Source organism: Zootoca vivipara, chromosome 1, assembly GCF_965207765.1.
Source record: "Zootoca vivipara chromosome 1, rZooViv2.hap1.1, whole genome shotgun sequence".
Classification (NCBI taxonomy): domain Eukaryota; kingdom Metazoa; phylum Chordata; class Lepidosauria; order Squamata; family Lacertidae; genus Zootoca; species Zootoca vivipara.
The window spans coordinates 17,891,247-17,917,651 of NC_142582.1; the positions used below are offsets into that span (position 1 = coordinate 17,891,247).

The 26,405-nt window shown below is 44.5% G+C and overlaps 1 protein-coding gene across 3 annotated transcripts; it reads left to right on the plus strand.

Moving 5' to 3' along the window:
• Positions 1-4,228: 4,228 nt before the first annotated feature.
• On the plus strand, positions 4,229-24,326 carry GORASP2 (golgi reassembly stacking protein 2). Of its 3 annotated transcripts, none has more exons than XM_035135556.3 (10): positions 4,229-4,485; positions 11,946-12,026; positions 13,811-14,014; positions 15,028-15,114; positions 15,915-16,045; positions 18,340-18,472; positions 18,875-18,995; positions 19,542-19,619; positions 20,995-21,105; positions 23,169-24,326. In XM_035135556.3, the coding sequence occupies exons 1-10, from the start codon at positions 4,423-4,425 to the stop codon at positions 23,540-23,542; spliced, it is 1,383 nt and encodes a 460-aa protein (XP_034991447.3). In that variant the 5' UTR covers positions 4,229-4,422; the 3' UTR covers positions 23,543-24,326. The 3 variants fall into 3 exon arrangements, with proteins under 3 accessions (XP_034991447.3, XP_088513388.1, XP_088513426.1); XM_088657300.1 differs by lacking the exon at positions 4,229-4,485 and adding an exon at positions 4,617-4,993; XM_088657262.1 differs by lacking the exon at positions 19,542-19,619.
• Positions 24,327-26,405: the final 2,079 nt, after the last annotated feature.

Genomic DNA, 26,405 nt, shown 5'->3' on the forward strand with positions numbered 1-26,405 from the left:
CTTATACAGGTTGTAGATATGCGTAAATAAACCATATATCATAAAAAACCCACCACAGTCTCCGCTGTGCCTCATTTCCAAATGGAAACATGAACCTTGGTAAATATCTGGAACCGCTGGAATCTCTCACTGCTCAGGGATCAGGGTAGCATGCAGCAACCCTTTAAGGTTATAGTGTGTACACAACCTTAGTGTTCCCTCCTTTGTGGCAAGGTTCCTAAAGAACTTTACAGGATTAAAAATTGCATCCCCAGTCTTGTTTGCCCATTTGGCGTGTGCCAAAGAAGTTCCAGCGGGCAACCTTTCTCCCCCCAGGGTACTTTTAATGACATTTAAAAACAGCCAGTAAAATGGTTTTATACCATGCATTGGTGTAAGATAGAGCTTGTAATGTGGACTGTAATGTTGATAAAATATGGCCTTCTAAGTGATGAGATGTGTAACAGGCGTAGGTGAGCATTTGATATACCCTCAGGGAAATGCATTAGCAGTAATTATGTCTGACCCATTGTAAAAAATTTGCGTGTGGACGGGCAGAGATACTTGCTATTAATAAAAGCTTTATCAGCTCCACAGTCATTTGGCTGCGTGTAATCTTGAGGACAAATGGAATTGTCACTTTCCTGTAGTCGAGTCTCAAACGCAGTCTATAGAGTTTTATTTATGGCACCTTGGCAGAGGCTTGCTTTCTGTCGCTGCGCAGGATGGATTTGCTGCTGGCAAAAGCTGAGGGAACGTAATTCCAGTCTCATTTTTTTAAAAAAAAAAAAAGTCTTGAAAATGAGTTCTTTTCGAGGGTGAGTGGCATTACCGCTGGGGATTTCTTGCTGATGGTTAGCTGGCAGCTAGCTTATGGGATGAAATGTAAAGGAGCATTGTTCCAAAACTCTGCTCCTACTTCCATTTTCAGTGCTATGGGGCCCTTCACAGGAACCTGGACCCCAGAATGTCCAAGCACGGAAGCAAGGATACAAACAGCGTTCTGATGCAATGTTTCCTTCAGCCGCTTGAAAATTTATCCTTTGGCTCTTTTTGCATCTCTGTTTGTTTGTTTGATTGATTGATTAGATTTATATACCACCCTTTAGTTTGAACAAGGGATTTCCTTTGGCAGCCCAAATATGAACTGTTGCTGTTGATTAGTGCTTGTCACCCAAGCAATTCTAGATTCCTGCATTGCAAGGGATTGGACTACATGAGCCTCGGGGTTTTTTCCCCAACTCTATAATTATTTGATGCTAGATTCTGTATAGGGAAGTTTTTGTTATGTTTGTGTATATGCTGGAAGCCACCCAGAGTGGCTGGGGCAACCCAGTCCAATGGGTGGAGTATAATAATTGTAATAATAATAATAATAATACAGTGGTGCCTCGCTAGACGAAATTAATTCATTCCATGGGTCTTTTCTTATAGCGAAAAATTCGTCTAGCGAATCCCATAGGAATGCATTGAATTGTTTTTGATTTTTTTTTTTTGCCCATAGGAACGCATTAATTGAATTTCAATGCATTCCTATGGGAAACCGCGATTCGCTAGACGAATTTTTCGTAAAACGCATTCGTCTAGCGAGGCAAGCTCCGCTCGAAAAATCCTTCCGTTAAGCGGAAGTTTCGTTAAGCAGGGCATTCGTTAAGCGAGGCACCACTGTAATAATAATAATAATAATATCATCATCAAAATGAACTTCTGTGCCTGAACTATACTTACCAGGCAGTCATGAGCATGGAATTGTTCATAATATCTGTGAGGGGCAAGGGGTATCGCGAAGCCCCTCCCCTCCTGAGTTCCAGCCCAGCCCAGAGCACGACTGAGAGAAGGGAGAGCTCCAGCTCCAGTGGGGAAACAGGAAGTGGGATCCAAGGTTCTGGCAGGGTAGAAGAGCCAGCGTCCCAGGTGGGACAGGAAGGAGGAAAGAGGGGGGGCAGACCCATCCCCCCAACTCCGGAACTTCACAGAAAGCGTCGGGGGAAGAGGATGGGGCTCCCCAAGTTGTTATGCTGGCGCAAGACGCGCCAAAAGCCATTCGGAGGTTCTGATGAAAGCTGAAAAGATGTGTCTCTGTAAATAGCTCTACCTTTAGCACTGTAAATACGCAGCACCAATAAAAAGATAAAATGCAGAGCGGTGGAGAGTCGTTACTCTGAAGTAGTCCCATCCGACCACTGTGACAATATCCAACCCCATGTAATTCCACTGAAGTCTTGGATTAATAAAAGATGTTGATCTGGTTTACTCCGATTCTTTTTATATTATAGATTTGCTGTTTTAGCCGCTGGGAATCAGCCCACAGAAATTCCACGGCATCCCCACTTGGGGCCAATCTGGAGGGGCCAGTGCCCATGGCATCCATTGCAATTCTGTGCACAGAACAGCCAATACGGACACAGCTTCTAGCATGCCCAGCCGCGCAGCTCACCACACCTGCAGCCAATCACCACAGAAACGCATGCCACACACCCTGCCATCATCACAAATGAACACACATGGCAGCAGTGGAACCTCAACCCCGTGGGGAGGTCCTGTCCTCCAAACCCCACAGCACTGTACCCTACAGAGGTCCCTGGTCCCAAGGAACATAGCAGAGGGCACACCTGTGCTTCCAAGATGGTGAATGGGTGGGAACTGAGGCTGGTGAAGATGTGATTCCCATGCCTGCATCACACTAGTAAATGCGCAATGGACATGGTCCCTTGAGGTGCCTGAATTGGTTGCGACTTGTGCCGTGCTCCACAATGTCGCCATGCCTAGGGAGCTGGCCAGGCATGAGTAAGATCTCAAGAAGGTACCTCTAACAGTGGGAGAAGAAGACACAGGTGATGGTGATAAGGGGAATTGCATCAGGGCCCCCGGGGCATCACCACTTGAGACCCCATAGACCATGAAACTAGCTCAGAGGTGGCAAACTTCTGGCCCATGGGAGCCGGCAGTCATTTGCAGTGTTAGACCCTCAGATATATAATCTAATCACCAAACCTAAATTATGGTTGCCACAATGGACTGCCTAGGCATCATTGTGTGTGTGTGTGTGTGTGTGTGTGTGTGTGTGTGTTTAGTGGAATTATTATTATTATTATTCATTTCATTTCTATATCGCTTTCTATTTTAAAGATTTCTATATCGCTTTCTATTTTAAAGATCAAATCCCAAAGCGTTTATGCGGAGATGCCATGACCCTATTTCAGATCCTTCTCTAAGTGACGTTTTGCTTTCCCCAGTTGCCAACCTGGCATCCAGAGATCTCCACATGATTGCGAATGGACCTGCGCAGGTCACAAAACGCACCTGGGAGATTTCCAACACTGGGTATGTGACCGTCAGGTATGTGACATGGCTTCCACTGAACAATTATTGGGATCCTAAAGTGAGCTTTGCAAAGTTCTTGAAGGAAGGACCTTGCGGCTAGACCCTGCACGCTTCATTGGTGGCTAAGCAACCCTTTTTACAGCACTGGAAGGCACTAACAGCATTTACAGGAGGAGTCTGGTAGATTTCCTGTCTAACAGCGGGCGAAAAGGTTGCTTTTCTGGAGTCTGGCACCCCTGGCTGGAGCTATTTGCATAATATGAACGTCATATGGTCCATGCCAGAGCCTTCCAGCGCCTATCTAACCACATCTCCCCTTTTCGAATTATTGGCTTTGATTTTGTCTGATTTTGCAATAAGGGTGTGCATTCTCCTGCTTTGGTAACTAACGTTTCTCTCCTCGCCCCCGCCCCCTTTATCCATGTCCCTTGTTCCGTTATGGAAAATCTTAAAAGCCAATATAATAATAATAATAAATAATAATAATAATAATCCCACATACAAAGCCCCAAACAGAAGCCACGGGAATAATCTAAAAGAAGCGATCACCGTTGTGGTCCATTAGTAGTCCCAGCCAATAGCGGCGGAGGCAGGGAGCAACTACGGTAGCCGCGCCGTTTCACGGCGTTTTACGGTAAGAATTCCTTTCCGGCTGGCGAAGCGACGACGCGCGAGACCCAAGCGCAGCTGTCGACAATTACGTCCCTCGCGGGGCGCCGTACAAACGGCCCCTTTTATTTTATTCCTCTTCCGGTTGACTTCCCATAAGCAACCGCGGGGCGAGACGGGTGAGCCGTCTTCCTTCCTGCCCTGCTGGTGTGCATAGGTGTCTGTCTGTGAGAGAGCGCTTGGGCCCAGCAGGTGGCGCTGTCGCAGGAGCGGCGGCGCCTCCTCTCTCTCTCTGTGTGTGCCCTTTTTCTCCTTCCCCCCACCCTCAGCCAACTGCGCACCCGGCGGCCCCGGCCCGACGGAGTGCCACGTCCTTAATACTCTGACGGTGGCGGCGAAGAGGAGGAGGAGGAGCCGGGCGAGGGCAGGGCGCGCGTGTGCTGAGAACAACCGCCCCCTCCCCGCTCCAGCCGCCGCCGCCGCTTCCTCAGCGTCCTCCGGGCCTGAGCCATGGGCTCCTCTCAGAGCGTGGAGATCCCCGGCGGGGGCACAGAGGGCTACCACGTCCTGAGAGTAAGAGAAGACGCTGGGTGTGCGGGGGGGGAGGCGTGTACGTAGGAATGCGGGCGGGGGAGGCGTGTACGTGGGAATGCGCGCGGGGGGGAGGCGTATACGTGGGAATGCGCGCGGGAGGAAGACACCCGGGAGTGGGGGGGGTGGGCTTCGGCCTGCCTGCCTGGCTGGCTGGGAACGGGGCGAGGGCGGCGAGAGATAAAATAGAACAAACCCGTAAGAGTTGGGAAAGGAGTATCCGGGGGTCATCTAGTCCACCCCCCGCCGCCTCTGCAATTCAGGAATCGTGACCACCACAGCCGGTCGTCTCCTTGTGCGCTCCAGGGTTGGACAAACAGAGGAACAAAAATGGCTTTACCGCCACCGCCATCCCCGCACCAGCCCAGCCCTCTGCAAGCTGATCGTTTCTCCGCTTTGCCTTTTCAGAACAGGGTGTTTTGTGGGGAGAGGGAGCTGGCCTCCTTTAAACTTTGAAGAGAGAGCCGCTTGTGTTGGGCTGCGTGGTCGAGTACGTGCTGCTGGGGAGAGAAGCGGGTTGGGATGGGTTGAAACGCCGTCTTCTTCTTGTCGTTGTTGTGTTTATTATACCTTCAGTCCTAAGAAGCTGGTACATTGTTCTCTTCCTGCCTCCCTCCCTCTGTTTCTTCTCACAACAACCCCGTGAGGTTGGCTAAGGCAGGGAGATAGAGGACTGGCCCACTAAGATCACTCCGGTGAGCTTCCTGGCAGGGGAGATGTTTCGAACCCTGGTCTTCCAGGCCGTATTTGGACACTCTGCACACACTACCCCACATTGGCACATTGAGGGAACCGCATGGGTGAGGAAGTTGCAAGCAGGATTTTATCCATTACATTGATGATTCTCTTGGAGAGAATCTGCACCTATTGGGGCACAGTCACTTTGAACAGTGATCACCGGTCTGCTCCTATATAGCCTTTTTCAGAAGCAAGTCATGCTGCTTGTTGAATATATTTTGGATTGGGAGTGTAATGGCGTGCTGTCCCCCAAACCATTTCTATTTATATACTTTTACAGAGTTTTCTTAGCCCAAACTAGTCCACCTTTGATATGCTGCTTATGTCTAGCCTTGGTCCCTATTTTGATTGTGCTACTAATGCATTCTGTTTTACTGCATAGTCTACATGTCGGGTATCTTTATTTCCATCACTTGAGTAACTTAACAGTGTCGTTCAATGATAATACTCAGAAAGAGATGGTGTCTGATGCTGTAGTCTTGAGATCCTGTAAGGAAAATTACGGTATGACCTTGATGCTTCTGAAGTGTCCAGTGTGATCCGCCTTCCTTCTCTTGGGGATGTGTTGAACCAATAAGAACATCTCATAGAATTGTCAAATGCTAATATTTTCCAGAGGGATAGCCTTGGTAGGATTCGTCCTCACACTTGTCCCTTGGGAAAACCCACTGTTTACTACTGAATCAGAACAAATCTCAATAGGTTTTTGGGGGATTGACGTTTGTCAATAGGTTTTCCCAGGGAAAGTGGTGGGATAAATGAAAAGTGGCTTGGACATGTACGAGACAAGCAGAAAATCTCTTGGACCCATGTTTTCTAGGCACAGGACAAGCAGAAGTGTGGAAAGTATAAAAGGTGATAATTATGTTACTCACCTTCAACAGTGGCCACTGTTAATAATGTAATTACGGGTACCACTCTCTGTGCTTTCTGCATTACATTTTGTTCTGACATCATTGCTTACATTCCCTCCAAACTCTGTGTGTGTGTGTGTGTGTGTGTGTCTGTCTGTCTGTCTGTCTGTCTGTCTGTCTGTAACTCAAAATACGCATCTGATGAAGTGGACTATAGTTCACATGCCATAATAGATTTGTTAGCCATTAAGGTGATACAAACATTCATCACTGAAGATTAAAAAGTTAATTCCCTTTCTTAGATGTTTACTAATATTAAGACTTCAAATTCTCCACTGTGAACATCATGAGTGTTCATTTCATTAGTATAATGGAGAAGTTGCATCTTTATATTTCTAAAATTGCATTTGTTCATAATAGAAAATCTTGCTTTATTTCCTGCACAAATAATGGTGTATTCGAAGATAAATATATTGTCCAGTTACTTCATCTGTGGAGTTTTTAGTTCATTATCTTCAAGCTAACGACAAAAGTTGGAAATAGTGGCTGATTTCAGTATCAGAACTCTCACTCAGTTGAAGCTTCTTTGTAGAGTTCATTTATCGGGTGTTTCATCTCAAGATGAATAACTTTACTTGATTTCAGTTACTCATTTTTCACTGAGTAAGTAAGTATAAGATAAGGATATTTTGTAAGATCCTTGCCACTTAATTGTTCTAGTCCAGTGCAGACCAGGTAAGCCATAATCACATTGTTGATCTGTAGAAGCGTACTGGTAATACCTAGAGTCTGTAGAAGAGTATACCTAGAGTCTTGTCCCAATGTGTGTTTGTGAGCTAATGTGGTGTAGTGGATTTGCCCTGAGCCCTTGAGATAGCAAGAAGTAATCTTAATGTGTTGTTTGAGCCCTAACATCGGACACTAATGGCTATAGTTCTGTATTTAATTTCATCCTTTATAATGCATAATAATTTGAGGAATATTATTGATACAGTACCGTGTTTCTCATATTATAAGACATGTCTTATATTTATTTTTTCCTCAAAAAAACACACTATGGCTTATTTTCAAGGGATGTCTTATTTTTTCCTCCTCCTCCTGCCACGGCCGGCATTGCTGCTGCGCCTATCACTATGTCTTATTTTCGGGGTATGACTTATATTCCTTGAATGCTTAAAAATCCTGCTATGGCTTATTTTATGGGTATGTCTTAAAATATGAGAAACAGGGTATACTGTTGAAGGTGCTTCTGATGTCCATCTGATTTCTTTCTCATGGATATATGTTGTTAAAATGTTACATTTTGTTCCGGATGATAGCATTCTTTAATTATTTTCCCTCCAGCAAAGAGAAAGGGAGGAATTCAGTATTGTACTATTCATTGGCACAAGCATTGTTGCTTGCCATAACTGCCCCCCTCCTACCCCTGCACACTGTTCCAGGGGTTATCCAGACCCATACATCTACTGAGCCAGTGGGGACCGGGAGGGGAGAACCCCATTGCGCAAACGGAAGTTCTTGTTCAAGACTTCCGCTGAGGGGACTTATCAGGTGAATTCTTGCCTGCAATCCTGATGCATTATTGGACATTCTTTAAGACCCCAAAACTGATTTGGTGTTTTATCGCAGAAATTATCAGGAGCAAGTTTCTTAGCCCTGCTAGTTGTATTTCTACAATATGGTAAAAGGTAAAGGACCCCTGGGCTGTTAATTCCAGTCAAAAGCAACTATGGGGTTGCAGCACTCATACACCAGTACGAAGAGGTGTGTTGCAGGAAAGCTGCGAGGCGGCACCTTGTCTCTTGTGCTCTTGATTGTGAGCACCTCCCTGAGAATAAGAGGTTGGACATTCTCCCAACTGCTGCTTTCCAGCTTCAGATCTGGAGTGCTTTTGCTTAGAAATTGGCAGTAACTGAATAGACATTACCAAAGTTTCATAGACTGAAACATTAACAACACAGTAGAACCTGGAAGGCAGTGTTTGCTTCTGCTTAAACAAGTGAGGTTCATACTTGGCAGTGAGGTTCCAGTTAGTGCCTGGGAATCCCCTAGGACCAGTGGTTGGGATAGAAAGGGGAGGCTCATCCTTTGCTGTTTCATGTTTGTGAAGTTATAGATCAGGCATCCCCAAACTACGGCCCTCCAGATGTTTTGGACTACATTTCCCATCATCCCTGACCACTGGTCCTGTTAGCTAGGGATCATGGGAGTTGTAGGCCAAAACATCTGGAGGGCCGCAGTTTGGGGGTGCCTGTTATAGATTAATATGGCATTAATATGGTACCACCAGCTCAGCTCTTTGGAGAGGCTTCATTTCTTCCAGTGGCACTGTTAAAAGGAAATGTAGCAAGCTGTTACTGGTAAAGTGGGTGGGTGGAGTTCAGTAGTTCTTACTCTTGTCATATCAGACTGAGCTCACAGCTCAGTTGCTCTGGAATCTCAGTCATAGTATTAACCAGAAATACTCTTTGCCCGTCCTGTTTAGTGAGTGGTTTTCCACTTTTTGTCAAATTAGACATCTAAAATAAGTATAACTGGGGTAAGCTGTTCGGAAGGCTGTTCCATCCATGCTTGCAGAATGTGTACCAGCTTCCTGCTGAGCAAGGAGCTGATTTTCAGAGAGAGCATGTGTATATATACCTTTGATGCTTTTCTCTGGAGGTCCACCAAAGCCTGAACTTAAAACAAGTTTTTATTTGGCAAGCTAGGAATTAACAGGGGGGAATAGCCCTGTTAAACCTGGGAGAAACTGGAAGAAGTGGTTGCAGAATAGTTAGCTTGTATGTGATATTTAATTCCTGCATATACAGTCTTGTACAGTATTGAAATATATGCATATCTGTACTTTGCAAATGGAATACTGAAGCAACCAGAGGTCCTCATAAGACCTGCTTGTGGTAGTCAAAAAGTGATGTGTATATTCTATATTGATTTTGAAACATTACTTAACAGTAGGGGGAAATAACGGCTTCAGGCTTCTTGCATGTCAAGTAATTTTATGCTGAAGAGGTTTAGAAGAAGTACATTAATGCAAGGTTTTGTGTGTTTTGTGTGTTTTGTTGTTGTTGTTTTTGCTTTTTCATCAGCTCTTCTGTTACAACTTGTCTAGAAAGGAAAGGTTATAAAATAAGCTAAAACAATTGACTAGCTGTACTGATGGCACAGGGGATCACTGCTCACTATAGGTGATTTATTTTCTTGTAACCATTGGATCAATTCACTTACAAAGCCTTTTCTCCTGAAAAAATAGATTGTTTCCGAAAGAGTTCATTGGAATCCTATAAAATTTTAATACATTTTTAATGCAATCAGACAATCAATTTTCATGGTGCTAACTGAAGAATTGCATTTACTGCAGATATTTTGTAGAAACATTTTATTGCATTAGGCTTCCTCTGCACTACAAAAAAATTATCTCTTCAGCATTTTGCAGCTAATAAATGTTCTGGGAAAGTCCTTTTAAAAGCTTTTTGAAGGTGGTAACTTGAGTCACTTGAACTGAACTCCAAATTCTCACATTCTAGATGCATAGCAGTTAAAGACCCTGAAGCTCTAACACAGTCACATTGAAATTAATAGATCTGCCTCTTAAGAAAACATCTTTAAGACAGATATGCAGCTTGTCAGTCCTAACAGAATTTGTTGTGCAAATAGGCTTGAAAGTATGTCAGAAATATCTGGAGAAATTTCAAAAGCCCAAGCAGACTTCCTAGTGGTTGGGGGATGTCATCATGGAGCCAGTGTTAATGAAGCTACTTTTGAGTAATAGCAAGTAAACCAGCGAATTATTATTATTATTATTATATTATTATTTATACCCTGCCCAGCTGGCTGTTTTTCCCCAAGCACTCTGGGTGGCTCCCAACAGAATATTAATAATAAAAGCAATAAAAGATAAAACATTAAAAACTTCCCTAAACAGGGCTGCCTTCAGATGTCTTCTAAAAGTCAGATAGTTGTTTATTTCCTTGACATTTGATGGGAGGGCGTTCCACAGGGCGGGTGCCACTACCGAGAAGGCCCTCTACCTGGTCCCCTGTAACCTCACTTCTCACAGTGAGGGAACCACCAGAAGGCCCTCGGAGCTGAACCTCAGTGTCCGGGCTGAACGTTGGGGGTGGAGACCCTCCTTCAGGTATACTGTTCTGAGGCCGTTTAGGGCTTTAAAGGTCAGCACCAACACTTTGAAAGTATGTTTTTGTCCATTTTTCAGGGAACATTTTGCTATCCTTACTAGATCTTTTTTCCCCATTGAAAATGTTCTCTGGGCAACACTTTGCCCAGTCTAATTAAGGTCAGTATTTTGCTAGTCTTCTCCCTTTAGCTGTGTCACTGAATTGTGAGATTTAAAAATAATCTACCTAGATTAGACTAACATGCAAGCCAGCCTTGTCCTGTCATTACTGCATATGCTGTGGGTTGGCAAAATGAATTAGTTGGGTCCATCCTCGCTTTTAATTTTCCTACTTCCTGATCCTAGGAAGTTCCCTGAGATTGCCTTCCTATGCTTTGTTGTTGTTGTTGTTGTTTAGTCGTTTAGTCGTGTCCGACTCTTCGTGACCCCATGTACCAGAACACGCCAGGCACTCCTGTCTTCCACTGCGTCCCACAGTTTGGTCAGACTCATGTTCGTAGCTTCGAGAACACTGTCCAACCATCTCGTCCTCTGTCATCCCCTTCTCCTTCTGCCCTCAATCTTTCCCAACATCAGGGTCTTTTCCAGGGAGTCTTCTCTTCTCATGAGGTGGCCAAAGTATTGGAGTCTCAGTTTCACGATCTGTCCTTCCAGTGAGCACTCGGGTCTGATTTCCTTCAGAATGGATAGGTTTGATCTTCTTGCAGTCCATGGGACTCTCAAGAGTCTTCCTCCAGCACCATAATTCAAAAGCATCAATTCTTCAGCGATCAGCCTTCTTTATGGTCCAGCTCTCACTTCCATACATCACTACTGGGAAAACCATAGCTTTAACTATACGGACCTTTGTCGGCAAGGTGATGTCTCTGCTTCATGGATCACTGCCTTGTCATGGCGAAGGGGCTTGAATAACTCAGAGAAGATATGAGCTATGCCGTGCAGGGCCACCCAAGATGGACAGGTCATAGTGGAGAGTATTCACTATACGTAATTCACCTGGATCAGGAACTGGCAAGCCACTCCAGTATCCCTGCCAAGAAAACTCCATGGACAAAGACAACAGGCATATGATAGTTATGATGCTGGAAGATGAGCCCCTTCCTATGTTACTAACAGCTATTCACTCCAGATAAGGGAAGCTTGTTCTTTATTTTTAAAAGATTCCGTGGGATGTAATGGATTCTACAGTTTGTAGTGTGGCACACAAAATACCAACAGCCTTCTGTATTTTGTTTGCACTACTTTAATTTACCTTTACTGTAACTTTTTGTCAGGACCTGATGGCAGAAGAGGCTATGTTTATTTAAAAGTTAATTAGAGCTGGCTTTCAAAGTCTGCCAATATCCTTGAGCTGCCATCTCCAATTTTGGATTTACTAAGGTCGCTGTGACATTGGTGGCTGGGGAATAGGGAACCATACATTTTGGCAGGGCTTTGGTAGTCGGCCATACTTTCTAACAAACAATAGAGGTTGGATTTCTTGCTACCTCCTCTGTTGTGGTGAAGTATCCTTTAATACTGGATGCCTGGGAAGAAGGGTTTGACATGAGAAAGAGTTATGGGCATTTACATCTGTAGTAACCTTACTGGTGGTTTTCCCAGCAATCTAGTGACTGCCTTATGGGGTCCTGGCTGGAAATTTCAGGCTTTTTCCACTGGCTATCAAACCCATTGAATTGTCTTCCTAATTTTTCTTGTAATGTTTGTTTTTGCAGGTGCAAGAAAATTCACCAGGACATAGAGCTGGGCTGGAGCCATTCTTTGATTTCATTGTTTCAATTAATGGTTCAAGATTGGTAAGTTAATTCCTGAATTAAAGTTGCCCTGGGTTTTAGGCTTGTAGGGTGCATATCTGAGAACCAACCTGATAATATATATTTTATGTTTTTTGCTGGATTTAGTCCAGGGAGAGCTCCTCGCAATAAAAAAGAAGGCCATGATACATAAAAGTATTTTTAAGTGAGGTTCAAATCATGTTAGCTATTTTAGGCTCTCCATGGCTTTCGAGTTGTAGTAGCCAACAGAAGCGCATCACTCCAGGCATAAATCCATAACAATAGGTCATTGATGAAAGAAGATATTTTTGGTTCCTATGCGCCTGCCCCTGGAACCTATTGTATGGTTATATTAGAAAAGGTGGGAGTGTCTGATTGAGAGACAGTGGTTCTGTCTGGATTTCCCCCCCGTATGCCTTCTGGACAAGCAGAGCTGAAGTATCCCAGTTTCATTTTCACTATACCAGTGAAAGTTGCAGGAAGAAGCAGGGGAGCTGAAATGAAGGATATTGGGAATAATTAGCAGTGAAGAATTTGTGCAGGTACAACAAATATGGACAATGAACTTGTGATATCTTTCTTACTTTGCGACATTACCAGTATTACCGCTTCACCCCCATTCCAGGATTGTTAACTCAGGTATTCATTGAATGGCACCAAATATTCAAATAGGACTTCTTTGCACATATTATATGATGTCTTTAATGTAAAGCATAACAAAGCGTACAAATCCAATAATAGCTATCTTCAAAACGGAGAGAATTGATTGGCTGCACACTTTTAAAAAAAAGGTAAAGGGGACCCCTGACCATTAGGTCCAGACGTGACCGACTCTGGGGTTGCGCGCTCATCTCGCATTATTGGCCGAGGGAGCCGACGTATAGCTTCCAGGTCATGTGGCCAGCATGACAAAGCCACTTCTGGCAAACCAGAGCAGCACATGGAAACGCCGTTTACCTTCCCGCTGTAGCGGTTCCTATTTATCTACTTGCATTTTGATGTGCTTTCGAACTGCTAGGTTGGCAGGAGCTGGAACCAAGCAACGGGAGCTCACCCCGTCACAGGGATTCGAACCGCCAACCTTCTGATCAGCAAGCCCTAGGCTCAGTGGTTTAACCACAGCGCCACCTGGGTCCCACACACACACAAAAAAAAGTGCACTTAGCTGCACTTAAATCCCTTTGAAATCATTGCAGCTAGAATCATGGCTTGTCCTATCGAAGCCAATGAGACTTCCTCTCATTTAGTCTAGATCCAACCCAATATTTTTGTCGCCAGAGTACAACTTTTGTGGCGATCTGCCTCATTCAAGCTCAGAGCATGAACTTGAGAATTCGAATGAACAAAATATTAAGGGGACTGATTGCAGTCCAAGAAGAAGCCTTTTAATTAGAGGGTTGAGTTCTTAAAATGCGGGAACTTAATACTTCTGCCACTAGAACCATATGTGCTGGGAACTTGGGGTGGACTGTGTGACATGCTTGTGGCTCCAAATGCCATCAGCAGCAAAGAACATAGAAGTAACCTGCCCTTTCAGCTCTAAATATTTGCCCTAGTATGTTTCTTGTCGTGCCACAGAGTTCCCTGGTTGCGCAGATGTCCCATCATTTTTCATGGCACTGAGCTAGACTCCACATTGCTGTAATGAGCAAGGATTCCAATAGCCGAATATGTTTTTTTAAAAAAAATCATTTTCTCTCTCTATAATTTTCCAATCTGAAACTTTTAAAGTGCTTATATGCCACTACAGTGAAGAATGTAATTGCAAAGGAACTCTGAAAACAATACCTATATGCCTTTCCTAGAACAAAGACAATGACACGCTCAAGGATCTGTTGAAAGCGAATGTGGAGAAACCCGTGAAAATGCTAGTATACAGCAGCAAAACCCTGGAGCTCAGAGAGACATCGGTAACTCCCAGTAACCTCTGGGGTGGGCAAGGCCTATTGGGAGTCAGCATTCGTTTCTGCAGCTTTGACGGGGCCAATGAGAATGTGTGGCATGTGCTGGTAAGTAGAAGCAGGTAGATGCTTTTCTACGTTATGCTGCCATAGAGAAAGTCAGGCGAGAGGGCATTCTTCGCTCAATATTGTCTGCTGGTAGCAGCTCTGCAGGGTCTCCCGGTCCTACCTGGAGAGACCAAGGATTGAACTCGTGACACTTGGCATGTAAAGGGTCCATGGCCCTCTCTGTGGCTCAGTAGCAGAGCACTTGTTTTGCTTGCAAACATAATTCCCTGGATGCGCAGATGCTTCCAGTTCTAACGGGATTTGCACATTTTTAATAGCGAGTAGGATTGCTGTTGGAGCAGTCCAGAGGGAGTTTGCACAAGTCCTAGAGGAAGTTGGAGTGTCATGCAACTTCCATCCACTTAGCCCAACAACTTTCTCTGAATTAGGCCCATTTCCTTGAATTATTTCTTCATTGAGTGAAATTATTGGTCAACAAATCCAGTAGGATTTTCATCATTCGGTTTAATGCACATCCAGGTCAAGCAGACAGTATCTGAGCAGTATGCAGGTCTTGTGGGTAAAGGCTATGCGCAAGCAACAGATACATCATTTCAGCAAATGGAGTGTGTTGCACATGTGTAGTTCCACATGCATACGGCTTTCAGTTGCTGTCATGGTTCTGTATATTGGGGCAGCTTTTTATACCCTGCATGTGCCCATTTTTCTCATTATTGCAAAGGAGTAAATCTTGTTGGGTAACTGGGTGAGCAATGGCAACAGATCAGTACCCAGAGCAGGTCTAGGATGCATTTTTAGTAAAATACATTTCAGAGGGGGTTCCCCCCCCCACCTTTGCATGAACTGAAGGGCACCATTAACTTGTGAACCAGAGGTTACCCAGGGAGTTTGAGGGGAGAAGGGAGGACCCCCCCCAAAAAAAAACCCCACATAATCGGTCTGAAGTTTCGGTTTGCTTGTTTTTTAACCAAAGATTGATAGTGCCTTCTGTAACTTTTCTGACTTTAGTTTTAACTTCTACTGCTTCTCTCAATTTTATGTCTTGAAACCAGGAAGTTGAATCCAACTCACCTGCTGCTCTTGCAGGTCTCAGACCTCATAGTGACTACATCATTGGTGCAGATACTGTCATGAATGAGGTAAGTACATATTTCATTTATTAAAGAACCAGGGCAGGGGCTATTTTTAACTCAAAAGTCGTTCTGAGAATGGCTTCAGGATTGCCTTGTGTCCTGCAGTGCAGATCTTTCCCTTTGAGGAGACATAAATAACTAGGTAATTCAAAATTTTCTCTTTCACTGTAATTGTGTGGGGCTAGCGCAAACTCCCGAGGAAATTGATTTTGCGGTTTTGCAGCATTCCAGTCTCCATTTCTGCATAAACAGCAGGCTCAGTTCTCAACTTCAGAATCTAGAGCATTGCTTGGTGCAGGGGTCCCCAAACTACGGCCCGCGGGCCAGATGCGGCCCAATTGGCCTCCCAATCCGGCCCACAGCGACCCCCGCTGCCCGCTCTTACAGCGCACAGCGCGGCGGCACACTTCCAGATCAGAAAAAAGCACCGAAAATCGTTTGTGCACATGCGTATGGGCCTCTCCCGACCCAGAAGAGGTCATTTCCGGTGCACTTCCGGGTCGGGGGGGAGGCCCATACGCATGCGCACAAACGATTTTCGGCGATTTTTCCGACCTGGAAGCGCGCCACCGCGCCAGTAAGTTTGTGTGCGCACGGGCGCGCAGTCCCCCGCCCTCCAGCCCGCTGTGCGCGCACTCCCCTGCCCTCCGGCCCGCCGCGCAATCGGCGCAGCGGGCACCGCCCCAAAGCCGGGTAAGTCTGGGGACCCCTGGCTTAGTGGGTTTAGAAGGGCTGTAGTAGACCTAGGTTATCGAGGGCACTGGCATATGTCAAAGAAAAATAACCGTTTTTTTCTCTCCTCTCAGTCTGAGGATTTATTCTCCCTTATCGAAACACATGAAGCCAAACCATTAAAACTTTACGTATACAACACAGATACTGATAATTGTCGGGAAGTGGTCATTACCCCAAACTCAGCCTGGGGTGGAGAAGGAAGGTAAGCTGACCTAATAGAAAAATAATATTAAGCTTCTGGATTGTTTCCATGCTAAGTGAACACTTGTTGCATAGGTATGCAGTTCTGTCCTCTCCTTGAGGTGGCAGAGCGCTGAGGCTCCCAACATCTTTTTTTATACAGCTGTCTGTATATAGACCAAGGTGTGCCATGAAAATTGTGGGAGAAAAGAGCAGGCGCATGAATCTGCTGCAGAGTAAAATTTCTCATATGCTCCAGAATTTCTCCTTGGATTAACGTATAGAAACATGAGTGATTGAGGGGATACCCACGCCCTTCCATGTTCTCACTTATTGAACACTTATTAACACACACTTCACGTACATTGAAGATAATGTAATAATAGGGATTCTTCCCCCCCCCCCAGCATATTGGGTTAACCGTTACCTTGACAATGTCTTGTGATATCTGGCTTCTCTGTAATATCTAACTTGGAAAGGGGGTTGTATTTTGAGCCAAACAGAGAGAACGATTTATAACTCTTGTAATTGTACAACAGCATTTCATATACAGTGGTACCTCGAGTTACAAACGCCTCAGGTTACAAACTCCGCTAACCTGGAAGAGTTACCTCGAGTTGAGAACTTTGCCCCAGAATGGGAACGGAAATTGTGTGCCAGCAGCACAGCGGCAGCAAGAGGCCCCATTAGCGAAAGCACGCCTCTAGTCGAGAACAGTTTCAGGTTAAGAACAGACCTCCGGAACGAATTAAGTTCGTAACTAGAGATACCACTGTAATGGATGTTTGCATTTCAAGAATCTTGTCTCTCAGTTAATCATTGAATACATAGCTTGGGGACCTCATTCACTGCTTTCTTCCACAAGAAGCTACCCATGCATTACAGATTTGCATCAGAGGTCCTCCTTCAGATTCCCCGTGTCATTTGAGATTCGGCAAGCTGTCATGTCGAGGGCACGGGATACCTTTTGTCTCTCCCCCACCTGGGCACACCCGCTCTTCCTCCGAAGGCCCCTGGGCTGCCCCTTTTCCAGGGAGGACCAAGCTATACCCCGTTGCCTCACTAAAATTTCGGTAGACTGCCACCACCGAACGCTTTAACCAAGCCGTTCGGACAAATATTACTCTGGTAGAGGGCAAAGCAGTAAGGACTGGAATAGCAATGTGAAGCCAGAAAGGACCAAAACCCACAGAAATATCTTTTAACTATTTATTATAGAACTATAGTTAAACAAACAGAATATAACAGTTCTCAGCAAAGGATTACAGGATTAAAACAAATAAACATAGCTAACTTACGAGTACAACTTAGATGTTAGAGAACAAAGCTGCATTTCTCCATCCTGGCAACTTGCAGCTGAGAGCCCGACAAGCTCCGCATTTCTCAGGCTCTTTGGGACAGCAAGACAGCAAGCACCTTGCAGGCCATTTGCAGAACAAAAGAACTTTCTCTTTACAGGCTTAAATCTCTCAAAACCCCTCAAGGGCGTACACCTAGCTCCACATGGGTTTTCAGGTAATTAGCCAATCCACGTTGGCTTTACTTTCAAATAAGCCAATCAAGGGATAACAGACATTTGTCTTGTCAATCAATTAGGGAGCTTATGCAGATGTCCGGTGTTTACATATCAATCACTCTGAGGCAATTTAACCTTCCTGTTCTCATGCCCAAGTGAAAACCATTAAACTCTTATCAAAGGAATGTGAGATAGGCCAGCTGCAAGACTTGTGAAGATTTACACTTGAATCAAAGAGCAAGGGGAGGATAGCAGGAACCTCCTTTCTCAGGTTCAGAAGTTTACTTTCCCAAGCCTGGGTTTCTGAGCCGAACCAGAGTTCCACAATGCTTTGCAGTTTTCCCAGCTCTCTTTGCAGGGACCAGGGATAAAGATATAGGTAATAACACGACACAAGCAATGACAAGAGATGGGGTGTCACCACTGAGAAGGCCTTGGCTATAGAAGGCTGTTCATCTGGCTCCTAGCTCAGGTCAAGAGTTGCTTTACATCCAGACATTCAGTTGACATTAGTCATTCTTTTTAGTGTTAACAGTTGTTTTTCATATTGTTTTACCATCTTGTCTTTTATATGTCTCTTTGAGAACTTGGCTTGGAGCAGCAGCCACTGAATTAGCTATGGCTTGCAGTGGCAAACATACATTGTGCACTAGCTTCATAAATGAGCTAGATCTACTTAAGAGTTGAATCCTGACAAAGCACCATGTATATTTCCAAAGCAGCAACTCTTTGGTAAAGGACCCAGGATAAAACACCTTGTTTTGGACTTTCTAATACCTTCTATGTTTCTATTTTAAAAGCCTCGGTTGTGGCATTGGGTATGGCTACTTGCATCGAATACCGACGCGCCCTTTTGAAGAGGGAAAGAAGATTTCTCTTCCAGGACAGTTGTCTAGTTCACCTATTACCCCACTCAAAGACGGCTTTACAGAAGTGAGTTGCAGCGTTTTGTTTTATTTTTGTAACTTGTACTCCTGTCTTTAACAGATGTGCCAGATTTCCATCCTTGCAGGAGCAGTGTAAAACTATTTGATACTGCAATGACACGATTGCATGTCCCTTTCCAAGTATATACATTTGCTATTGCTCTCTTAAAGCTGAATCCTTACTGAGAGTTTTATGCTCTTGTTGTTTAGTCGTGTCCGACTCTTTGTGACCCCATGGACCAGAGCACGCCAGGCACTCCTGTCTTCCACTGCCTCCCGCGGCTTGGTCAAACTCATGTTCGTAGCTTTGAGAACAGTGTCCAACGATCTTGTCCTTGGGAATCTCGCTCTTGGGAATCCCACTAAAGCAGCAATTCTACAACATACTGTCTTGTTTGTTTTCAATAAGGTTCAGCTGTCTTCGGTGAACCCTCCACCTTCATTACCACCTGGAACCGCAGGAACCGAACAGGCTCTGGCTGGGCTTTCCATTAGCTCAACTCCTGCCATCCCTAACGTGCTCAATACAGGTTTGCCTTTTTATGTCATAAGGATATTGCCAAATGAAAGCACAAGCAGAGATGAGCTTAGTTTATTGTTCTAATTACTGAAGATGCGGGGGGGGGGGTAAAAAACAACAACCCAAGGCCTCGTGAACCTTTGTGCCAAGACATTGCAAAGGGGGACATTCCTGGGGCTGCAGAATGGAACTGTTCTTCACGAAAGGTGGGATCCTTATTCCCGCAGGTGGAATTCAGTGAAAGAACAGGGAGCAATGTGCAGAAATCATGTAGGTCAGGCATAGGCAAACTCCGGCCCTCCAGATGTTTGGGACTACAATTCCCATCATCCCTGACCACTGGTCCTGTTAGCTAGGGTTGATGGGAATTGTAGTCCCAAACATCTAGAGGGCCGGGGTTTGCCTATGCCTGATGTAGGCGATAGGAAAGTCCTCTGCTTATAACCCCAGAGAGTTCTGAAGCAGATGATGCTAGGCTGGATAGACAAAATAGTTTTGTTTGGTATAATCTAGATGGCATCTGAAATTAAAGTTGGCCTCCCCCCCCCCCCTTTAGGTGTTCCTACAGTACCATTATTGCCTCCCCAGTCAAGCCAGGCTCTTCCTCCAGTTAACCCAGCAGTAACTTTGCCAGGTAAGTGGTAACACAATGAAAATGAAACTATCTTTTCAAAAGGAGCAAGTGTGTGGGTTTTTCCTTGTTCGGTGCATTAGTACAACCTAATGGAAATTGTCCACTGCAGGTAGGCAGAGGCTGTACTAGAACTTCAAACCGCAAGTGTATTGCCATTACTAATTCTGCCAGTGCTCTAATTGGCAAATATAGGTGGTTAAATTTGAGGTTATCTTCCCCCCCCTCTACAATTGTGGTTTTAAATGTACAGGTTTTCACATATGTGGGCTAGAGGTATACTGATCCTAATTTAATTTCGGTGATTCTAAAAAAATCAGAGCAGTAACCCAATACTGTATATGATTTTTATTAAATGTATGAACATTTGCATATTGCCGCATTATAGGCAGCTTTTTAAGGTGCTGGGAAATGCAAAATTTTAATTTTAATAAGAGCCATGACCCCATTTTAATAAATATGGTAATATTTGGTTTAATTTTCAGAAATAGGAAAATAAATATTTTCATTTGATATTCACCAATGTGCCAGAACCAGAATAACCGTAAAAATAAGAAGACCCTTAAGCACAGTCACACCACTTAATAGCGGCAACTACCGACTGATGAGGAAAAGCTTTAGCTGCTCCATTTAGGCCCAATTAAAAGTTGCAGTCTTACAAGGGTCTGCAATGAGTGAAATGTTCCTGGTGCTGCTGCACTGTGTTTAAATTTCTGAATTCATAAAAAGATAAATCTGTAGTTTAAAAACTCTGAAATACAGGGAATTGCACGAGGGGAGATGCTGCTACGGAGAAGGCCAGGACCACGTTGCCCATCCATTAAGCTTTAGCTGGGAGTCAAAACTGTGGCTTGTACACCTTTGACCCTTTATTTCTTTGTTGGCCTATGCTATTTAAGCGGTATGCACATAATTTTCCAACAGCCACAAAGGAAACTACCTTCCTGACATCAGTTAAAACAGTGTGTATGACATTCGCACAGACTTCATCCAGCAAAACATGTTCCCAGAATGTAGCTGTTTCCATTGTAGACAGATTCGCACACTGCTTGTTAAGCTGATGCACAGATACACATTGGCTTTTTATGTGCATCTGCAGCACCACATCTCCATCAGATAGTTGAGGTTGTCAACTCCGACAGCCCCACTTGCTTGTTCTTTTACCATCTGATCCACGCGGTTCCTGATCCGGTTGAGAATGTATGTGCTGAACATGCTTCCTTTGAAAACCCAGTGATTTTTGGAAACGTAAATTCAGTCTCATGAAGTTTGGGTTTTTGCTCTGCCTTAAATCTGATTTCTCAAGCTTTTGAAATCTTAATGGCCATACTGTACCTGGTTGCTCATTTCCCTTTTCTTCTTCCCCATACATTTTTAGGACTGATGCCATTACCCACTGGACTTCCCAACCTGGGTAATATCCCGAACCTTAACTTACCCGCCCCACACTTAATGCCTGGTCCTGGATTAGCAGACATAGGACATCCCGGTAAGTTTCTGCAGACTTGTTTATTGGCTTTTGATAAACCAAATCTTAACAAGCTTTCAGCTCACCACCGCACAGCGTGCAGTGCAGCGAGTGAGCATAGCGTCGTGACATTTGGTATGAAGACGGTCCACAGTTCTGCAAAGAGTTCAGAAAAAGCAGGATGCAGCATTGGGCGCCGAGTTCAGCTTCCTGAAAACCTCAGGTTTCCTTTCTAAAACAAAGTTCAAGCTTCTAGTACATATGCTTGAAAGTGTGCAGGCAATGCCTGCCAAAATCACTGAAAGACAACAGGGTTGCTAAAAAAAAATAACAACCAGTGGGTTAGACACCACATTGCCCTCTAGCAAAACTAGACCTGTTAATGAAAAATGGTTAAAAAACGCTCTTTGATTTCTTTCCTTGTGTGCAGAGTATTCACAGCCCTGAACATAGCAGTACTCTGAAATGGGATGGTTTGGCAGAGAAGAAAAAGCTGGAGCAAAAAATGCATACAGACTTTACATGTTTGTGAATGTTAATATTGACCACTTGGGTTGGATTTAGACTCTAGAAAAGATCAAAAGTCAGCATTCTCGCCCTGTGCAATAAGCATATTATTGAAGGCAAGAATGCCAAAAAATATATAGCTAGTTATGGCACTGAATAAAAGGCTAACATATTCAGGAAGCATATTTTAAAGAGTAGAAACTGATGTTTAGTTGAATACAGTTTCTGTTGACATATAGGAATCAATCATGGCTGGGGAGTGATAGAAAACAACCATACAGTAAAAAAATAAAATAAAAAATCTTCTAGAACTGGACTAGGTGTGACACTCTTTCCTTATGTATTGTGAATCATAACCAGTTAGGCCACATTTACTGGAAATAGAGTATGGCTCGTGCACTCTGTGCTGTGCTGAAGGAGAAAAAAAGAGTCAGTCTTGCTTTCTAGTCATTGTGTGAAAAGGAGAGTTGTGGACATGGAAGGATAAACTGTTTGCATGTTACTCTACTTACGAGGACTAATGGTCGTTTGTTCACTTGCACCACATGAGGTGCAAAAGGGAATGTGAAATCTTCTGTATAGGAATGTCTTTGGCATAAAGCTGAAGGCTTCTCACACAAAGTATCTGTGTGTAGAGGAAATAGCTGCTCTTCCATACAATGGCAGATTTATGCAGCACGGGGATAAGAGACATGGCCATCTCTGTATAGGATGGTAGATGTCTAGGGAACAGAGCTGTGGAGCAAAAGAACCCTGCACCAAAATTTCACATTGGTAGGTAGCCTTAATTAAGCCTGTTTTTTCTTGTGTGCATGGCATCCATGCGCCACCTATCTGCAACATTGGGGATGATTATCACATTGCTGTAAGGATTAGTAACTACCCTGTTTCCCCGAAAATAAGACATACCCATAAAATAAGCCATAGCAGGATTTCTAAGCATTTGCGCAATATAAGCCATACCCCGAAAATAAGACATAGTGATAGGCGCAGTTCTGGAGGGCGCCAAGGAAGAGGCGAGGCTAGACGTGTAATTAAAAACTAAGACATCTCCTGAAAATAAGCCATAGTGTGTCTTCTTGAGGGAAAAGCAGTAGGGCTAGGCAGTGTCAGCTTTTCAACATTGTGATCTTGGGCTGCTGGTACATTGCAATGTTGAAAAGCAGAGGGGGGAACCAGCTTTGAGGCGCTGGGGCGAAATTGCCTCGGCGGTGGCAGCGGCAATTTCACCATGGCACCTTGTGGGGTCAGGAGTGATGCTGCCGGGCGCAATCGCATCCCACCAGCGTCGAGTGCTCAGAGGGAGTTGCAGGCAAGCCCCCCAGCGATATGCCGCAGGTGAAGGCTCCATCACACTCTGGCCCCCAATTACATTGTTTCAATTAAATTGCCCAGGCCTAATTACCACTAACATGTGAAGTGCTTTGAATGCTCTCAGCATGAAATATTCGTTCTAAATACGTGCTGTGATTTAGAATATCTGTTTCATAAGCTAAGTGCAGAAATGCATATGCATATAATATCCTAGTGTAAATGTGTGTGTGTGTGATCTGTTTTTTGCCTTTCCACGTTCTTAGGTTTGCCACCGCTTCCTTCCTTGCCTTCCTTAAACCTTACTGGGATCTCGCCAGAATTTATGGCACAGTTTCCATTGGTGACTGAGGTGTCTACCCGGCCTGCGGATCTACTATCCTCCGCTCCTCAGACATGGAGCTTACCTGTTAATCCTGGCACTACAGTAGGCGTGGAACAAATCTCCAACTTTATCCTGGATACTCCTCCTCCTCTTATTACTGCAACAACGATGGCTGCTACTGCCACTCCTCCTCCCAATGCTCCTGCTGCTGCTGCCAAGGTGTCCACTCCTGAAGACAGAGGGGATGGCTCATCTGCATTCAACGAGAAAGCAGCATCCTTGGTGACGGAGACAGCTGCGTCTGAATCATCATAACTTCAAATGTTGAGTTGGATCAGGCTCGGTGTATTTATTCAGCTGTGGGATGAATATTAAAAGAAATGCAAACTACCATTAATTCCATGCTAGTTTGTATTTTGCAGCTAGGTTTCCTGTAAATATACTAAGGGTCTGGGGTTTTTACAGGGAGCTTGGTGTAGGGATGGGGAGAGGGGAAGGAAGTGCTTATATTTAAAAGAAAAAGAAAAAAATATCAAGGTAGAATATGCAGACCTCAACTTCCAAAAATTGAGGTATTTTTTAAAAAATCTAATCTGAATTCTGTAGGCCACCTTGCTTCTCCCCCCCTGCCTCCAAGTTTTGCTTCTGTAAACAGGAATAAGCAGTTCGTGCTTGTGGCATTTGAGAACCATTATTCTTGTACTTTGCAAGAATTAGAATCCTGGTAATAATAACATTGTGAGAGGACAGAGGTCTTTTGTCCAGGTTGTACATTTTAGCTCTATAAAGTCCTTCAAACTAAAGCTGTTTATATTAAAAAATGTCACAGAGTGTGACTTGTCAGTTCAGCATCATTTTAAAATCTGCCTGTACACAGACTTTCTGTTGAGCTTCTGCCAGCCCTTACTCCTTAACCTCTGCTGCTTTGCTTTATAAAGCCCACTGTCAAAAAGGCGTTTTGAAGAAATCAGAAGGAAAATGCTCCCATTAACATTGGACATAGCTCAAAGGGAGGAGGGGTGGAACTCTGACTTTTGTAAAAACAAAAAGAGTTGTATGGAGAGAGCTTACATAATGGCAATAAATTCTGAGAATTTTACCTTTTGACACGACGAGACCTTTTATTACATTAGGACATTAGGCAAACTGTATCTTTGGGGGGTGAAGAAACATTTCACTGTAGTTGGATTTAACTTGGACTCGGGTCCAGAAGATGGAGAATCTGTTCTCTTTAAAGCCCGATGACTGATTTGCAAAGTCCAAGCCTACCACCATTTCAGCGAGCCATGCTCCTAAGTAAGTATTTGTAGGATGCCCACCTTAAATTGATTTCTAGGCAATAAATATCTGTGAGGTGGGAGGATGACTAACTGCTGAGTAAATAGCCTCTGTTCTGTCTGCAGTGCAAACCAGTCTCACGGTTCTTCAGGTGTCAAATTTAAGTCAAATGCCACATTTTTAAAGGGTTCATGTAAAAGGAAGGCTGTCTCAATAAGTTCAGTACCATAGATGCTGACTACACTTGCTGACAAGTGGGACAAGTACCTGACTTTGAGGTGCTTGGCTTGGACGTTGCATGGACCGTGGCAAGCAGAAACTAGGAATGGCATGCCAGTTGACTCCCCTTACTTCAACAGATACCCCTTTGTTGGGCAAACAGCAGGTGCTTTACAGCTTTTGCTCTTTTAAGGAAGGGGTCTTACCTTGCAGAGAGAAAGAGGATCCTCTGCTTGCCCAGTCATAGAATCATAGAGTTGGAAGGGACCCCGAGGAACATCTAAGTCCACTTCCCTGCAATGCCAGGAATATGCAGCTATGCCATACAGGGATCAAACCTGCAGCCTTGTAGTTGTCGGCACCACACTCTATAACCAACTGAGCTGTCCAGGTCACATCTATTCATTTCAACAGACTGCAGCATGTAATGAATGACAAACTCTCTTGAATCTCGGCTGCAGAGATCATTCAGTGCTAACACTACGACTAGCTCCACAGAGGAGGAAAAGATAATGCAGCTTGTCAATGTGTAACTTACCCTGTCTTCAACCAATTGGCCTGGTTACCATTGGCAGTCAGGAAGGCCCTCCAGACGGTTGGTTTCCCCCTGGCAAAGTAGAAAAGACACTCTGCCAGCCTTGTTGGCTTCCTCCACAGCCAGTATAGAAGCCAATCAGGGTAGTGAACAGCACTTTTCTCTACTCCAGTAGCCTGATACGCTTCTGCGCAAGTGCTGCTCCAACCATGGATCCAAAGGCACTCTGCTTGAGTGAAGATGCTGCCCAATTAAGGATTCATTTCCTTTGCTTCTGTCTGGTAAGGAGAAATGGAGAAAGATGCACTTACAGCCTGAAGTTTTTTTTAAAAAAAAAAATTCTTACGACTAAAAGAAAGTTATTGTTTTTTTTAAACAATACAGGCTGGTAACCTCTGGAAGTTGAGTAACAAGGTCAGCCTTAACCTTATGGTCCAATAGGTGACTAGCTTACTAGAGGCATTTTTGCTTCAAAGTCCTTTGAGTTAAGGGGGAGTTAGACTTGCATAGGAGCGCAACCGATTGTCCACCGCAGGGATGGGTTAAACTCTTTTTTTTACCACCTCCACGCTTCTATTTTGAATTGCTTCTGAAAGCTTAAAAAAGCTCTGTAATCTGGAGGGAGGAAGTGCTGTCATTAGCTCTCTTGCACAGGTGGCCTGGGGTGAGGAATAGGCCTACAAAGAATGATGCAGAGTTACACAAACAATGGGGAGAATGTGTGTGTGTGTGTGTTCATAAACTTCCTTTCTCAAGGGAGACTTCTCACAAACATGGCGTTGCCGTAGTCCCATCTTTGTGCAAAGTCACTATGCATCTCTGAAATGGCGGCCCAATGAAAAGGCCTTGCATTGCAGCATGTAATGAATGGCAAACTCTCTTGAGTCTCAGCTGCAGAGATCATTCAGTGCTAACACTACGACTAGCTCCGCAGTCAGAGATGGCGGGAGTTGTGGGCAAGCGGCATCTCAAAGGTCCCAGGTCCCCCAACCTCGCATTGGGCTTCTGCGTATCTCTCTAAATTAGCACACAAATCCGAAAATGGCCTGCCTTATCTGCTTGCTCCTCCCTGCTGGCCATTGAGCCACGTGGAGGACCAGAAAATCCATCGGTCCTCTGGTGCTGAAGGCCAGGTGGTTTCACAGC

Coding starts and splice junctions, on each gene's coding strand:
- GORASP2 (XM_035135556.3), top strand. CDS start 4,423: ATGGGCTCCTCTCAGAGCGTGGAGATCCCCGGCGGGGGCACAGAGGGC. Junction 12,027..13,810: donor CAATTAATGGTTCAAGATTG/GTAAGTTAATTC, acceptor TGCCTTTCCTAG/AACAAAGACAATGACACGCT. Junction 18,996..19,541: donor CCCTAACGTGCTCAATACAG/GTTTGCCTTTTT, acceptor CCCCCCCTTTAG/GTGTTCCTACAGTACCATTA.